A 19,433-nucleotide genomic window follows, 5' to 3' on the forward strand; every position below is an offset into this window, starting at 1 on the left:
ATGGGTCATACTTTTCTTGGTCCTCATCCTTCGTCTGCAACAAAAAGTCTCTAAAAGAAAGTTACACACATCAAACGGTGGGAGCCGCAGGGAAGGGACCCCCTGCAAACTATTATCCAGGGAAGTTGCACAACGTGTATATAAGGAAAAAGTAGGAGTCATAAAATACATATAATCTAATAATAATCTAATTTATCAATCTAACCTAAAACTATCTGCTTAATTGTGCCCTGTACGGATGAAAGCATTTCCTGTACATAGTTCTATGCTCTGCCTCTGCTCCCCTCCCGGATCTCACTGTCATATTTTCAGGATTCCAGGCTCTCATCGCGCCAACAATGATGTCACCAACTGACCGTGATGGTGTAATACTCATTACTCGACACTAAGCTAGGCCACAAACAATTACATTTAAAGAAAATTATCACACATGAACCGAAGAGCTCTGGGAGGAGATGGGATTTTTATTGATGGACAAAAATAATGGCATTTTACTGAAAATATGTGAAGTCATACAATAAGCATATACATCCATCTATAAACTGATAGACAACTGCAAGTGGTAAAATGTAAGTAAGCATAATTCCACCCAAAATGAAAAATTAGGTTTTGAGTGGCATATGATCCACAGTCCTGAAAGGTTACTTACCTGGAGTCTGGTGTTCAGCTAAACTCCATTTAGCGGTGCTGATGGTGAACAATGTGCTGCCAGACAGAAACAAGGAACCATGTCTGCACATACCCCGTTCCTGCCAACACTCTGCCAGCAGGAACATGGACAGCGAGTGGAGCAATGGTAGGCACTCATACGAAGCTGGGGTACTGGTCAGTCTAATAGACGGACCTCAGATAAGGAACCTTTTAAGATCGTTTTTTACATAGGATATTCCCGTTGATAACATTAATCTTCAATATGATCTGTTAATCAATATATCATTGGCTTGCTCTCTGCTTCGCAGAACCCCCACAAACCATACAAAATTAAAACAATGGTTACCGTAAAAACAAATTGCAATGCTTGTAAAAGAATCATCCAAAATGAAGGAATAAATGTACATACATGAAAATGCTGAGTAGTAGATAGGCAGGATCTGCATACTGTGACCTGGACTAATGCTTCCCTACAGTATGTTAAACATTCACACAACAAATAAACAATGTAACAGTCTGAAACATTTTTACAGAACAAATATAACAATAAAGATGAGGGATCTCTCTGCATCACTAAATTGTGTCTTTATTAAATTAAATGCTCAGAAAACTATCATCTTTGCTTTGGCTGGAAAGGCATGCTGGGAATTGTAGTTCTACAACAGCTGGAGAGGTAAAGTCTGCCTACCTTTGGTATCTCATAAATCACAGAGGCAGATACAGAGTACCAGATACATCTAGTCATTTTATTTACATCCAGTACGTGTATTAATAACACCCTGCTCATGTTCCATTTATCCAATGTCAGTCATCTACAGCCAGAGAAAGATCACATAACGTGAATGGAATGTTGGCACCATCTAAATATTGGTTGATAATAATATTAAAACTTATAAATCTTATAAATGTATAGATGCTGTCTGTGAAAATATAATGTTTAAAATGATATGACAACTTTGTAATTCATATCTTAATATTATCATTCATTTTTCATATCTTATATTTTGATGTAATGATAGTGTTTACGATGTGTGATTCTGAAGATAAAAATATAACATAAAGAGACTTATAAATTAAAGGTCAACGCAATGGATCTGTTGCTAGTTAAATATGACGGCCATGTACAAAAACTCATCCACCGCTGCGCTCTCACCGGGAGGACTGAGCTCCATCCATATCTCTACAATAGAGCTCTATTGACAGCTATGTAGAATTACTAGTGGGTCATTCCACATCAAAGCAACACAAAATGTAGAAAAAATTCTACCTTACATTATCTAATTTCAATTACATTTGGTATAATAAAGGCTGCCCTGGGTGTAAAGAAAACCCCAAAATCTTAGGCTGATATGGGCACTTGATTTGAAGTTATATGCCTTTAAATCTGCAATTTTAGTAAAAAATTAGTTTTTAATGTGTTTTTAAATTGCATTTGTAGCTCACCTGATTGAGCTAGAAAGTTGGACAAGGTCTCATTTTAAACCTTTTTATGGGCTTTCATATGATATATAACACAATGTATGTTTCAATAAAAATAAAAATATAAAATTTTCAAAATCAACATTTTTAATAGCTATTTTTGAAATTTTTGAAAAACATCTAAAAAATTGTTCATACTGTTGTCTGTTGTTAATAAATCCCCAAAGTTTTATTTTGGGATCATGCTGGGATCATCTGCTATAAGAGCTTTCTTTTTCGACTGTTTGTTAAAATAATGAAAATGGGAACTATCTAGGCCTGTTCATTCAATTGAATTTACCTCCTTAAACATCCCTTTGATGTATATTATGTACAATGACACAATATGTTAATTCTGAAATATTTAACATTTGTGATAATTTTATGTCTTTCACAAATTATAAAAAAGTTTACTACATATCACTGCTGGATGGGTTGGAACTGGCTGAAGGCTTCATTTGTTTTTAGTGTTTCTATTTCAGACAGGGTGTACATTCAACCTGTTGGAGTTACCGGATGTCACAGAACATCTACCATAGTAATCCATAAAACATCCGGCTTCCTTGGGTAAGAAAAAGATAATGATAGACCAGCTGGATGGAGAAATGTCACTTTCACTTGTTATCAGGGCCGGATTAAGGGAATGGACGCCCCTGGGCTTAGGGGGCCTCCATACCCCCGTGAGGGTCCCCCCAGAGAGGCCCCCCCTGTGAGCCGAGCTGCCCCCAGCCCCCAAAGCACTTACCTCCTTCTCCTGGCATTGCAGTCCTTCCCCGGCTCGCTGTAGTCTCCTTACTGAGTTCTCTTGAGAGTGAGACTCACGAGATCTTCTCAGTAAGGAGACTACAGCGCGCCGGGGAAGGACCGCAGTGAAAGTGCTCAGCAGCATTGATCGGGCCGGGGGCGCCTCTGCCCCCGACCGATCAATAACGCTGCTGAGCACTTTCAAGGGCTACCTGGATGCCATAGGCCCCTGGGCTGCAGCCCAGTTAGACCTCGGGTTAATCCGGCCCTGCTTGTTATACATCATATGAAAGCCCATTAAAAGAGGTTTAAAATGAGACCTTGCCCAACTCTGTAGCTCAATCAGGTGAGCAATAAATGTTTTTGTTAAAAAACTGCAGCTTTAAAGGGATATAGGCAGTGAAGTGGTTAACGCAGGGTAGAGGCTGGAGTCTCGGATCTGTGAGCCGCTGGCACTGTGAGATACCTTTGTACCGGAGGCTCAGGCAGTGTCCAGTATCAGACCTGGCACGTCTTCCGCAGACGCTATCGTTTCACTTCTGCCACTGAGACGAGTGATGAGTTCCACTTAAGATACCACTGCAAGGAATGAGGCACAATCCCAATTCAAAGAGAGGGCTGTGAGGGATGATGAATTAAGTTTATACTGTACAACTTCTATCCCACAAATAGGACACCCTCCACCTTCCTGAGCGGGAGAAACTTGTCTAAGAAAAAATACATCTTGTGATGAGCATATTGCATCGAGCAGGGAGATGCTGCAAAATCTGCTTATATACATTGTGACATATTATAGATGAGCGTCTGTTCCATCATGAAGACACAAGAAAGGTGGATTTTCTAGTATACACTTTGCAATAATATTAGACAAAGCCGGCGTCCACACCAGAAACCTGATGGCGCACAGACCCAAATACTTTACTCAACAAGCACTGGATGCACGAATAATAAATTATAGATTACAAAGTGTAGGCACTCAACATTTGCCCAAATTCCATCAAAAACCAAGAGGCATCAGTCAAATGAGTGCAGTTCCATTTATAACGCTGATATTTGCCCAATAAATGTGTTTTTATTTTATAATGAATACTTCTGTTTATGTGAATCCCAGCAACAGTTTTCTGTTGTTGCATCAAAAAAACTAAAATCTACAATTCCCATCATCTACTTGGAGCAATAACCAATGTCTCTCTTTTTGTCCTCCAGGAAGAGAGGTTATGAAAAGTGGTGGACATGACACCAATAACGCCATCAAGTGGACGGAACAATAAGTATGATGACACTATGTGCATCATCACGTTCCTGCCACCTAGTGTTTACTGAGGTGGGTGCGGTTTGTTGATGTGATTGGCGTCATTAAACCAAGTGCTTGCTCACCTTGCAGGAGAATTACCTGCTCCTCCGGGCATCTGGCAGGTCACCTCCTAAAGCTGGGTACACACTACACAGTTTTCATCCAATAATCAGCTAAATCAGCCGACATACGACCGCTCGTTCAAGTCGGGTCAGTGTGTGCAGTGACACGATGGTCGAAAGTCTGCCCAAATGGACAATTGTCGCCTCATTTGGTTGGTCGTACCGTTTAATATTTCCGTTCCAATCTCGTTTCCGCTGTGTAGTGTGTATAAACTTCCGACCGATCCACAACAGTGACTACGAAATTACAGTCATTGCTCACGACAACATGGCTGTAAAAAGTCGCTAAAGGGACGTCCGCTCTTCCCTTTATCGTCCTAAACAAGGCTAGTGTGTATGCAGTCCATGGACCGAGCGATCGGACCATCGGTCGCATGTAAAATCGCTCGGCATAAAAAGTTGGTTGAAATTTTTGTAGTGTGTACCCAGCTTTATTTAGGAGCCTCCAGGAATTCCAGAAAGCAACTATAATACAATAATCAGGATTTTACACAGGCAGGGCTGCATCTTTTAAACTACAGCTTACAGGTATTGGCAAATACTGTATTAGGCCTAATACATTTAAAGGATGCAGCTTGAAAGTGGAAATAATCTTTAAGCAATTCATGACATTGTGGTCTTGATAAACCTTTAAAATATAAAAAAAAATATATAATTGTATTAAATTGATTAAAAAAGGGCACATAAGCGTCTAATAACATACACATAACAAAATATATATATTTACATTAAATTGCGTGAGGTGCTTATGGTGAAAGACATTTGCCATATAACGTTAACTTAATAATAACTATTCTGTGTGTGTGTGTATCCTGCACTGTTTGACAGTTGATCACACATAGCACTCAGCTGATTATAATATATGAGAATGTTATAGTCTTCTGATGCATCACAAAGAGCGCACAGCAACATTGTAGACATCATCCAATCAATTGTTACTCCTTCTACCACAGCGTACGCATTATCTTACTCTGCAGAACTGGGCTCAAATATGTGAGGTGGACTAAAGATTTGATTTCTGGTTTTATGTTCTGTTAGAGGAGATGTAGCTTAACCGCTGACCCAGGTTTTCTTGCAGACATAAAACCACTCCCAGAGCTGCACCTGTTGTTCAGGCGATGGCCGGGACCTCCGAGGGGCCTGCGACCAATCCCCTTCTGAGCAGTGCTGCCAGTCACAGACAGGATCACTGAGTTAGCATAATGTAAATTAGTATTTACCAGATTATACTGGAGCCTAACGCTGGCGCCCGAGGGACGCCCGTCAGATAGGAAAATCAGTATTTCTTTTACATTATGTGCAATGGTCAATGTGTGGACTCCGATATTGTGGCTGCTCCTCAGGCTTAAATACATGGAAACTTTGCTTCGAGAAATCACAAATATGTCATCCCAGTGAACCCACCCCAAGAGGAGGAGGAGTATTTATACCCTGCCCCCTCTGCACAAAGGTGGACATTGCTTCTAACCTTGTTTGGGTTTACATTTATCTTCTAATTGTCAATATGTTTTGTAATTATTTAATTTAAACCCTAAAAAATATAAAGTGTCATAAAAGGGTATAGGGGTCATGTTGAGTTATACACAAATTGAGATTTGACATATAATTTGCTTTCTTTTGCGCAAGGGCATAAACCACCATTTACGAAAACAGTGCTTTGTGCGCATAGTCAGAGTAAAGAAAACGTATTGTTCACCAAAAACGCAATTTGTGTACAACTCAACATTACCCCCATAGTGTTAATTTCCTGTCTGTATTTATCCGATGTGCAGGACAGATAGAAAGTCGGAGGAGGGATGAGCCAGTTACTAGTCTATCACTGATAGGTCAGGAGCTCTCATATTATTACACATTCTATAAATTGGGCAAGTTTGGTTCCAACAATATTGCTACATCCTGCAGACTACATTTATAATCTTGAATTATAGCAAACCGCCTAAGGCTAGCGTCAAGTTCTAGCACTTTCCAGCGTTACACGTCCCCATACCTAGTGTTTATAATGTTTTTATCACAGCTGGAAAAGTGCAACATGTTTAAATGTCACAGATCAAATATAATATTTTTCAGCCGGAGCGGATCCTGGACACAAAAATGCTGCTGTAGCTGCATTAGAAACCGCTGGAGTGAAGAGTGCCTGTCTGACACCATAAGGTTCTCCCAATGATTTATTCATAGCGTCATCTTAGAGTCTTTGCTACAGTCTTCAATTTAATAGCTTTAAGGGTACAAACCTCAATGAACCTCATAAGTGTCTGTTTCCTAAACGTAGTATAATCTTATTCATATAGTGTATTTTTTTTGGTTTTAGTACATTTCGGAGTTTGTAGTTACGTACATATTGTGAGATCCCAGAGCAAAATTTGGGTAGAGGCATGGCGATACCGCTCTAGCCTTCCAGACAACAGCTCTCAAAAGACCATGATCCGCATCCTCCGCTCACCTCCAAGTCTCAAAGCGGCCTCATCCCTTGGATCCCTTATAGTTCGTCCTATGGTTGTATATATTTACTTGTGTTTTAGGATAAGTTGTGCATGGACATCTATGTATATACTAGGAGCACCAGATATCTTAACCGACTGTCTGACCATACAACATGAATTTACAACCTTATATCGGGTATATATACTACACATTCTGGCAATATACTCATACTGTTCTTGTGTTTCTCAGTTTCCTGTGTTTACATCTGACTAGTAAATACTGATCAATTTATGTGTTTTTTATTATACAATAATGTGAATCATGGAATTATACCACACGAAAAGCTGCTGTTTCTGCCCATCTGCTGGTTTCGTGCCTGGGTGGAAACAGATGCATTGAATTTCTCGTAAAACAGCAATAAAAAAATAACCGAACTGGTCTGTGACCCTGAATTAAAGGGGGCTCCCGTTCTCCTGAAATATGGATCACTTTACCTCTATCCGATAGTTTTGTAGCTACGCGCCTTTCCCTGGGGACAGCTGCTAGCCCTCTACATAATATTATTATGTTACATGTGATATTCTAAATATTGTAATATTTAATAGAAGGCTAAGAAATTGTCCGCAATAAATGTATATAAAAATATTATACAAATCTTTCACAATGTTCACTTCAGCACAATGGTATCACAACAATTATACCGCTAAAATCACAATACAAGCCACACACAGCATAACCACTCCAATCACATCAAAATAATTATATCATCACATGAAAACAACTACATCCCAAACCTCACAACACCACCATCAGATCCCCACAAGCCGACATCAGCAAAATAGCATCATGATTATCTCATCATTCAGCCTAAATCACCACAACCCATGAAAACCGCTCTAACGTCACAATGAAACAGTCACCAAAGTCAGATCTAACAATTACAACATCTATATTAGGGAATTTAGACTGTAAGCTCCAATGGGGCAGGGACTGATGTGAATGAGTTCTCTGTACAGCGCTGCGGAATTAGTGGCGCTATATAAATAAATGATGATGATCGGTCAAATAGGACTGAGCTTTGTATAAACTCATTCTCAGTGTTTTCTCTAGATAAAATTATTATTATCGAACACTCGGTCACAACTGGATAACACATATGTCATAACATCCGAAACAAACTCCATTTACAAGCACCTCAGGAGCCTATAAACTAGAAAATATACGTTTAGGTGCTTTTCCCCTAAATTTCAGAAGGCTATCCATTACTGAGTAAATAGGTATTACATTGTATAGTCTGCCTCTGTCTGGAGCTCCGGAAACCTTCCCATCACCGAGGTTTTAAGATCACTTCCCCGTAACCGGGCTCAGAAGTCACTGTACAATACCATTGGTAAGCATAAAAAATGATATCGTTAGTCTATAACAATTGTTCTCAACCTACAGGACATCATCCCAAGGGGCACCTGAGACAGAGTCAAGAGGAACTGCAGTACATTAGATTAAACTCAAAATAATTGTATTTTTTCTAATATTTAAGGTATATGGTGTTGCTTGATATACATTTGCACTTAGAATAAATTAACACACTTTTGGTGATTAGTTGTGAGAAACTCACATAAATTTGTGGGTACTTGGTAAACACTTGACCTTGTAAAGAGGGTACATGATACAAACAAATTTGAGAAACCCACTGTACACTTACTTTGTGTTAATGACAAAGTTTAAAAGGATTAAAAGCTAAAGGTCATATGATATCCTGCGTTTTCTTTCATTCCCAAAAAGTTAAAACAAAAGTATCAATCTCCGAAACGACTAAGAAAAATATGTAATAAAGATTATATTATCCCTTCAGCTCAAACCCACATTTTCTCATATTATATTACTCTTGCCTAAGTAATATAATGATGAGAATGTATATTTTGTCATATTTAAAAGTCCTCACATTTAATAACATATTGATTTTCAAGCATTTGCTAGTGTGAAACATTTAATCTTTCTTTGTCCTTCACATGATGCGTGATTGTACATGGAGCGTATTTGTACCATGTACATTTTTAAGATTGTTTAATAAATCACTTTATATTACTTTTACAACTCGAAAATCCCAGTACGAAACTCTAGCGATCTCCAATATGGAAACTTAAACTGTATTTAAACCATCATCATTTAGCTGAGGGATGTTTTACAAAGTTCACAAAAACTTTTATGTAATACACAATGAGGTGCACAGAATTTTGATGCATTAAGTTATTTTTAATGATTCATTATTTATGTAAACAGATTTGAATAAATTTATAAAGTGCTGTATGAGAAACAACAGTTCGTCAAGCAGGAAAAGCAACACACAGTTTAGGTAAAAAAAAAGTGTAAAAATTTTGGGCTGTCACCAGACTGGCAACAATACCCCTGAGCACACATGGGCTTGATAGATTTCATGTCCTGTACTTGAAATTTATTTTGCATATCCCTGTGGCATTGAAACGGTCTCACATCTCCCAGATTGTGTGAAAGGGAACAGACTAAGAAGGAATTTCTCAAATCTCAACAACTCTGAATGACTGTCAGGCAAGTGATGACTTCGCCACAGATGTCCATTCTAGCATCTATAATGCTTCATATTCCGTGTCAGGTAACAATGTCCACAACCGGCAACATTTAATACAAAGGATATGCTTTTACTTGCTACTTTACACAGTAAATTTAATAAACTGTATTGTCAAGAGTTAGTCCCATCTCCTACGTATCAGGGTACTGGATTAAGCAGCACTGTGAGCAAAAATACAGCTATGTCCTGTCTAATTTATAATGATACAAATCTATCATTTCACATTTTAATGAGTTGATAACATAATGTCTGTGTGACCCATTGGTCTGATGGATTTCACCAATCCAGCAAATTGTCTGCAAATCGGTGTATGTTGCTGCAGTTTTGTTATCTAACAAACTTCCATAGAAATTGGCTCATTCCTCTAGAATGTAAAGCTGGGTACACACTACAGAGAAGCAGACGATTCAAGTGTGTGCACTATACCCGTTTTACCGACAGATCTGTGCTCTTCATTGGTCATAACCATCGGCTGAAAATATCATGATCCTGAAAACTCTATGGAGATCTGCCTACACTGCTGGTCGTGAGTGCTTACACACTGCAGGATTGGAACGACATCATTCCATCGTTTAGAGAGATTTTTAGTAAGTTTACAAAATCAAATCAAACGATACAATGTGTTTTGTATGATAAAACATGATCTTGGGAGCGTACACACTACTGCGATATCAGACATAACTGTCGTTTATCGGGTAGCAAACCTGCAGTGTGTACCCAGCATAAGCTCTTAGGGGCAGGGTCCTGTCTTTTGTCTCATGTCTGACTACTGTTCTTCTCCCTCGTACCTCCCTGTCATGTCTGTTGCTGCATACTGTGCCCCCACAGTGTTACTCACACTCATCTGTACTACTTATATGTAACTGCTTCATGGAGTTGTGATTTTGCTCACTGTGTTAGTTATGTCCAATCTGTAGTTGTACGATTATCCTGTGCTACAAAATCTGTGGCGCCTTGTAAATAAGTAAACATTAATAATTCTTATCAAATACATTTTCTAACCAGACACTAGGTTTAACCTGAAACTCACCAATCCAACACTACATTTAATATGAAAATGTCTAATCCAGAAGGTAAAAAAAATGTTTTTAAAAGTTGTGTCTCTGTGGCTACATGACTCTGGCTAGTTCCTGATGATACAATATAAATACTATTCTGCAAATAATTAGAATGATCTTTTATTTATATAGCACCATCCTATTACACAGCGCAGTACAATCATAGACTTTTTATTACAGTTCATCAGTCCCTGCCACAGTGGACGTTAGAATTTAAATTCTTTACCAAAAACACAAATTTATTCAGAAGCCAATTAACCTATCGTTATGTTTATAGACTGCGTAAGAAAACTGTAGCACCCAGGGGACCCTCACACAAACACGGGGAGAACATACAAACTCCACGCACATAGTTGTAAATCTTATCACTTGTGTGATGTCAACTTCACAATTAAGCCCAATAAAGAACTGACAACCTATCAGCTACCTGTGTTACCCGACTCCAGTCCTCTGTGCCTGTTGTTTTCAGTTTATATACTAACAAACCCAGAATGTGTAACATTTACATACGTAGATTTACATGAAATCAGGAGCCCTATTAAATTTCATGTTCCAGAATTCTGGTGACATTCTCACTGTAATAAACAATGCTAACTTATCACGGACAAAAATCTCAAAAACTCTCTTATCAACATCTGTTTTACGTTTCTCCCATCATAAAATAAGACAGCGGCAGAATTTTAACCAGCGGAAACAGTGCAATGTATTGCTAGTTTACAGTGCAGATTATGGCTTGTTGATTTAAAATTTTGCTTTATGTATAGAATTGTTCAGCAGAGATAATATAAAATAACCTCAAATAATAATAAAACAAACTTCAAGAAAGAAAATATTTCACACAAAAGAAACCAGGCTGTATAGATACATCAACCTGTGGAAATGGATCTAACATAGGGCTTGTCCTCACTGTAAGGCCCCGGTTCTAGGTGAAGTAACTAGACGAACATATTTTGGTTTTATTATGTACCATGGCCTTAAAAACGATGTTCTATTGTTAAACCAGCTCTTACGCACCGTAGTCTTTGGGCAGTAGCGAAAAGCAACGTCAGTAAAGACTTCACACTAATATGAGTGGCCCCGCTGATACCTGGGCTAATGGGTTAATCCCCTTCACACACTGAACAGAATACATTTCCAGCCGAGTATTCCGGAGGATTACAGAGCTAATTATGGATCATTTAGGAGCATGTGGCATATGTAAGAAAGAATCCCAGGGCGATAGAATTCACTACTACACTTAAGAGTTAGACAACCAACGTACACCCTCAGGGGTTACATACAACAGGTTTATTATGTATGATTTGTATTTGAATAGAACATTAGAAGGTGTTTTCCCTAAAAGTAAAAATGGAGTTTGCTGCAATTGGAGAAATGTTATGCAAACCCTGGCACACAGTGCAAGACGACAGACTATAGCTTAGCCTGACGTATAGAGATCAGTGGCTTTCACCACCTGTCCCAAACTAAGACAATGTTTTCCTCCACAAATATTACATCATGATAAATGCGTCTCTCAACGAGAAGGATAAAAGGTAACGGGTCCAGTCACAGAGTCTCAACTAATCTGCTCTGTTTTGAGAGAAAATACAGACAGAATGACAAGGAGACTTTCTACTATTAGTAATGGGAGGGAAAACACCAGCATGGGAAATAAATATACAAATAAGATATACTGATCAATGTTCAGAATATCCCATCTTCTGTTACACTAATACAGCACTATTGTCCAGAAGAACGTTTATCTCTTGTGAGATAAGTCATATACAGGCAGGACAAGTGCACAACATATAACTCAGAACAGCCAATCAGATGCGTGCTTTCATTTTCTAAACACACTAAACGTAACGGGTCTCGTTTACAGTTAAGAGCAAATTTTTAGAGTAGAGCTAGGAAGTGGCCCACTTCTTACTCTAAATCTGTCTGCACATTTTAAATTGTCCCTCTTCCCCTGCAAGGCAACATGATTTTACCAAGATTCAAAGTTGCAATTTCTAACTGGATTTACTGCTAAGTCTAAATTTGCTTCAATGTGATTATATTATATTGCTGTATAAAATCTACAGATACAACATATGCACACAATGACCTATGTCCATATATCAATTTAAACATAAGACAAATACTATCACAGTATACTTAAAATCATAGGGCCTGAGTCATTAAGGAGAGCAAAACATGAAAAAGAAGAAACTTTGTTCCTGGGCGAAACCATATTGCATTGGAGGGGGAGGTAAATTTAAAATGTGAGGACAGATATATAGTTGGGGTAGGACATGTCCTAGATCAACTATAAATTTCAGTGTAAAAATAAAGTTAACAAGTATTTGTGTGCTAGATGAAAAAACAGCCAGTATTTAACTTGTGTGCAAAATAATAAACTAATTTGCACCCCTTGCATGGTTTGTTCCGAAGAACATTTACTCCTTTTTTTGCCTTACTTTCCTTAATGACTCAGGCCCATAGAGTTTTTTTTATCACTTGCACCAAAAAACCGGTCTGAGTGCTAAGACTGGAATTGGAGCATCCTCAGCAAATATTCCAGGACTGATGAAAACAAGCTTTGATGGTTCCAAAACAAATCTGGAAGACGCCATCAAACTAGAGTTTTATTAGTTTTCATATCAGTTTCTTGTGCTACCTTCTTTTCCATCAAACAGACGGACAGCACTCTTAAAATTGCTCACGGAACTATTCCTGTGCTTCAGATGTCTGTCAAGAGACAGTTAATTAGTTCTGTTGTGGCTCCCTCACCTCCTCAAATCAGTTTCACATCTCCTTTGTAGCCCTGTTCAGTGACTATGTGTTTGCATCAGAGCACAGAACAGAGGGTAGTCAGTAGCACATTATGTTCATTTACTAGTAGCAAGGTCAGGTTAGGAAAACGACAATGATATTTGGAAGATCTATCAAAATGACCAATAGTACAGACTAACTGTCCACCTTTAAAGACAAACGTTTCAGCCTTGCTGTGCTCTGTAAGCGCTAGATTATGTGTACAGTTTATCTTGCCCCAAAACATAGTGGAAATTACAGCTGTGCTACATCAAAGGGGTTGAATCATTCTGCAATTCATTTTCCTGGTGACCCTTCTGAAACTTTTACAATGCTAATATAACTGAGAGATGACGGACTAAACCTTCACCAATATGTGATCACTTAGAACATAAAACTTTGATGCAGCCCTGTGGGAAAACCTTTCACGAGAACACTTTTAAATCACTTCCAAATTGCCCCAATTTTGAGGAAGCACAACCCACCTCCTGTCCTACATAAGGCAGCTAAACAGCTTGTCCATAACACGTCCTGCTTATTTTCCTTCATGTGTCAGTAACTCTGAGATGTCTGATTGGCTTTTAAACCTTTTATCCCATTCTAAACACAGCTGACACTTTTCACTCAACGCTACCAAGTCTTTGCAGCCATTTTATACCCAGAACGTTCCCAACGATGTTTAAGAAAAGACGCATTTTGAGGGCTGTATTTATTGCACATTGTGTTTTTGTTACTTATTACATACAATCTGCTTATTTTTTCAGATGTAAAATTTAAACCACTTTTAAACATTTCATTTAAACTAACTGTGTCATACCCGCGAAGACTTATTATTATTTTTGTAAATATTTATAAGGGGATGTTTAGAAATTGCAAATAAAGCAGCACAACTAGGAATAGAGACCAATACATGTTTTAAATAATAATAATAATAAATGCAAATTTTTTATTAGGAAAAACATTTAATATTTCTAGATTAAAATTAACATTTCAGCAATAACCTACTGGGCGAGAGATGGGGTTTATCAATGTACACTACTAGGTCCTTTATGCACCTTTCTCTTATATAAAACAATAAGTTGCCATATTCTGTAGGTCTCAGAATTGAGACTATATTTCCATATAAAGCACTGCAAATGTATGTGGTTCATATTGTGCTTATAGTGAATAAATTATATTTAAAGGGGGATATATTGTCTGGTGAATCCACTAAATTCAGAACTAGAAATGAAGTTTTCACACAATTCTTTTCCCCTTCACTTCTATTTTAGGCATTTAAAACATCATCCATCAATCTCTTAAAATTGTATGACTAGAGTATATGATTTTACTCAAATAAATAGAGGGGAAAAAAGATTTTGTGTGGAAAAAGATAGCAGCTTGTGCTTGTCGAGTTACTTGCCAAGAAAATACCATAGAGGTCTCATAAAAATATCTGTATAAAAAAAAAAAAAGCGTTAGTGGTTTGGGTGTCACCAATATATTAAATTACCATCAGTCTACACATAGATCATCTCTGAAAACAGATTTCTGATATTTTGCACTACACAATTCACACCTATACTTGTAGCCAGTGAGAATAGGCCAAAGCAAGCAATGTCTTCCTATGAGTACAGACATTGTGCGGCTGAAATGTCACATAGACCGCCCTCGCAAGAAGAGCCTTTAATGAATTAATGAATTATTTGAAATGTTGTATTACATATAAATTATATATAAGTATATACATATATATATATATATATATATATATATATATATATACACACACACACACACACACACACACACATATATATATATATATATATATATATATATATATATATATATATATATATACACAGACATACATTTATCATATAAATATATAGTGTGTTATATATAAACAGTTAACTTGTTGCATGGTTTGCACATAAACCAAACATACACATATTTTTAACACACAATGAAACACATATTATGTGACTGGATGTGAGCATGTTGATCTGCAAATTTACACTAAAAACTAAAAATAGTTTGCTCAACATTTAAAAATCTCAAACAATAGCCATTATTTAAGATTTTTCCATTTTACCCATATTATACAGCAGGATATATAAACTGCGCTATGAGCGAAGCCTTGCCTATTCACTGCTGTGTAATTTATAATTTAGCAAATACACATAGTGAAATAAGAGCGCTACATGCCTGTAGTATTTCTTGCTGCTTTTATCACATGTTTGATGGTAAGAAAAGCTAAAAGCCAGTTGTTATTTTAATGTCTCTCTACAAGATTACTTCTAAAGCCCTCTCTCCTTAATCATGCAATAAAAACTTCAAAGGTGAATATGTTTATTGGTAATTTAATTTACACGCTAGAGATTCCAACACCAAAAAAAGTTTTGTGTTTGAACAATTTAGCCCTCATAAGGTGTTTTTTTATGATTATTAATTTACTATTAATATTATTATTATTATCTTTATTTATTATTGAAAAGTTATAGAACCCACGGTATCCACAACAAAAGTTTTCATTTCTCATTACTTGATCATTAAAATAATTGAGATTTTTTTTTTTTACGGCATTCAACGAACCACAAATTTAGTGAAACGTAAAAATTTAAAAATACTGATTCGATTGCAAAATGTAGAATTATTAAAATAAAACGTTGAATTCATTGAAAATAAATTAAAATTTCAAGTTCATTCAAGAGAGAAATGTAAAACATTTTTTGAAAATACCAGATAATTAACGTAGTGAGATCGAACCCACTACTCAAACATGGCAACAGACGTTAAGTTATGTAGCGCAGTTTCAAAATAACAAGATCACATTTCAGAGCCAAAGGAGGACATGTTGAAAACGGTACGCGTTACAAGATTAGCATAGCCAGAATCAGCATTTACATAATTCACCTGTTTACACTAATAACCAGTTATGGCTAATTTGTATAACAAGTAGTTACAGTAGTTTGGTGTTAGATCTGCACCTTACAGTACAGATAAAACAATTTCATTAGAAAGACTTTCAATGCCCAATAACCTATTTCCACACTGTGGGTAATGGTAGAATTTGTATTACATTATCCCCAAGATGATCAATAGCTGACTATAAAGTGGGAAATGTATGTTGTACAACTTGTCAAATATGTCTGGACAAGTTATCGCAACAGAAAAATAATAAGAGAGCAGCTATGAGATCAGGTGGCATTACTATGCATATCATATATAAATATATAGATATGAGAGAGAGAGATGGATAGATTATTAAATAAATAGCTATGTGATAGTTGTTTAAGAGATAATTATGTATGTTATGTATGAGTCTGACCTTGATTTTACACTTCCCAGATGCTGTATTTTGCACTGATTGGCACTGTGACGTACTCTTGTTGTGTATTACTAGTAGTGCTCAAAATGAAGTGATACAAAACGTCCACAATACTATACATACAGTATACAGGGCTGGATGTGTTATTCCTCAAATTCCCCTTATTTGACTGCACAGGTGTGTTTCTGTCACCGAAATATCATCACATGTGAATATTTTACACACTGGAACAAACTGTTTTATCACATTAAACCACTGTAGTCAAATGCAGATTTCCTCCTGCAGCTTTCCCTTATTTTCTAGAAGTTTAGGGGTTTTAGATTACTCCCTCAATTTATACTTTCTCAGATTTTAGACCAATTTTTCTAGGTCCCTTGAAAATCGAAAATGGGGATTTGGATGTAACAGTTTGCTGAAATAACAAAGAATAAATGTATTTAAGAATCAGGTGTCATTTACAAGTAGATCATATATATATATAGATATATACATATGAGAGATACAGATATATAAAACATAGATAGATAGATAGATAGATGATAAACAGGATAGATAGATAGATAGATAGATAGATAGATAGATAGATGATAAACAGAATAGATAGATAGATAGATAGATAGATAGATAGATAGATAGATAGATAGATAGATAGATAAACAGGATAGATAGATAGATAGATAGATAGATAGATAGATAGATAGATAGATAGATAGATAGATAGATAATAAACAGATTAGATAGATAGATAGATAGATAGATAGATAGATAGATAGATAGATAGTAATTAGATTGATAGAAGATAAATAGATATAAGATAGATAGATAGATAGATAGATAGATAGATAGATAAATAGATGTTAAATAGATATGAGATAAATAGATATGAGTTGGATAGATGATAAAGAGATTAGATAGATAGATAGATAGATAGATAGATAGATAGATAGATAGATAGATAAATATGAGATAGATAGATATATAGATAGATAGAGATACAGATAGATAGATGGATGGATAGATAGTTTGATGAGATAGATAAATAGACAGATATGAGATAAATAGATATGAGTTAGATAGATGGACAGATAGATATGAGATGGATAGATGAGAGATAAATAATAAGATAGCTATCGGTATATGTGTGTACAGGGCTATATCTCAGTATTTACACAATCCCAGCTGCTTATAACCGTGACATTGCAAAGTGAAACTCCTTTTTCACTGACGTAACAACAATCTGAGAGATCTCCCAGATTTACCTGTACCCCAATAATACCATGTGCTGTGAGTATGGGAAACTCCTAGGTGCCAGCATTATAAAGCACGTTCTGGTGACAATTTGCAGTTAATCTGAGCACATCATGCACAGTACTGTCTCTATGAACCTCTGTGCACATTTCCATCATGATATGTACAAAAGTTACTCATAATGCACTTTTTAGCATAGTAAATACTTCTCCATAACACATATTAGTTTATAAAATCCGGTAAATAACAAGAGAATTGCTCCCAACGTGCAGAATACGGTGAATTGCAATGTGCTGTCAATACTGACTACCGAGGACATTGCCCTGGGGCCTGTCTGGGAATTAGGACAGTTGGCAAAATAGGTCCGGGTCTTAAAGCCATTCACTCTGTCACTAAATAAAGGAGATGAAAATACCCCTGGAATTCCCCATGATGTGGCTGTGCCTTTAGGTGGCATCTCATGGGGTAAAACTTCTGTACAATTATCCCGGAATACAGGGAATGACAGACGGACACAGATAGGAGTGCATATTGCTGTACCGGGACCCCTGAGCCCCTCCTCAAGCAAAACTGCACATACAACTGCCCCAACACTTACCTCTGTCCCGGCTGAGGGCGGCCGGCTCCCCCGGGCTGTTCCTGCTCACGGGGGTCCCTGGCCTGACTCATGGCGGCCAAGAGCATTCAGCAGCAGCGGCAGCAAATCCCCCGACGGCTGCAGTTCAGATCCAGTGTTCGGCTCACAGAGAGGGAGGGTGGGCTGTCAAAACAAACGTGACGGGAGACCTGCAAACGCCTCCTAACTGTACTATGGGACCTGCCTCTCCTAGTTTACCCTTTCCTGTCCTAGACAGCCCGAGACCCTCAGTAACCCCTCCTAACTGTGCTATAAGACCCCTCCTAACTCTACTAAGGGACCTGCCTCTCCTAGTTTACCCTTTCCTGTCCTAGACAGCCCGAGACCCCCAGTAACCCCTCCTAACTCTCCTATAAGACTCCTCCTAACTCTACTAAGGGACCTGCCTCTCCTAGTTTACCCTTTCCCATCCAGAACAACCAGAGACCCCCAATAACCCCTCCTAACTCTACTATGGACCTGCCTCTCCTAGTTCACCCTTTCCTGTCCTAGACAGCCCGAGACCCCCAGTAACCCCTCCTAACTGTGCTATAAGACCCCTCCTAACTCTACTAAGGGACCTGCCTCTCCTAGTTCACCCTTTCCTGTTCTAGACAGCCCGAGACCCCCAGTAACCCCTCCTAACTGTCCTATAAGACCCCTCCTAACTCTACTAAGGGACCTGCCTCTCCTAGTTTACCCTTTCCCATCCAGAACAACCAGAGACCCCCAGTAACCCCTCCTAACTGTCCTATAAGACTCCTCCTAACTCTACTAAGGGACCTGCCTCTCCTAGTTCACCCTTTCCTGTCCTAGACAGCCCGAGACCCCCAGTAACCCCTCCTAACTCTACTATGGACCTGCCTCTCCTAGTTTACCCTTTCCTGTCCTAGACAGCCCGAGACCCCCAGTAACCCCTCCTAACTGTGCTATAAGACCCCTCCTAACTCTACTAAGGGACCTGCCTCTCCTAGTTCACCCTTTCCTGTCCTAGACAGCCCGAGACCCCCAGTAACCCCTCCTAACTCTCCTATAAGACTCCTCCTAACTCTACTAAGGGACCTGCCTCTCCTACTTTACCCTTTCCCATCCAGAACAACCAGAGACCCCCAATAACCCCTCCTAACTCTA

The 19,433-nt window shown here is 37.9% G+C and overlaps 1 protein-coding gene across 2 annotated transcripts in view; it reads right to left on the reverse strand.

The window, feature by feature from the left end:
- Window positions 1-18,559, reverse strand: part of RBM20 (RNA binding motif protein 20) — a 154,617-nt gene extending 136,058 nt beyond the window's left edge. For both annotated transcript variants that reach the window (XM_075215709.1, XM_075215708.1), the window contains exon 1: window positions 18,285-18,559. In XM_075215709.1, coding sequence (XP_075071810.1) covers window positions 18,285-18,370 — 86 coding nt within the window. In that variant the 5' untranslated portion in view covers window positions 18,371-18,559. The remainder of the gene's footprint in view (window positions 1-18,284) is intronic.
- Between the last annotated feature and the right edge of the window lie 874 nt (window positions 18,560-19,433).

The sequence above is a fragment of the Mixophyes fleayi genome, chromosome 6, assembly GCF_038048845.1.
Source record: "Mixophyes fleayi isolate aMixFle1 chromosome 6, aMixFle1.hap1, whole genome shotgun sequence".
Taxonomy (NCBI): domain Eukaryota; kingdom Metazoa; phylum Chordata; class Amphibia; order Anura; family Limnodynastidae; genus Mixophyes; species Mixophyes fleayi.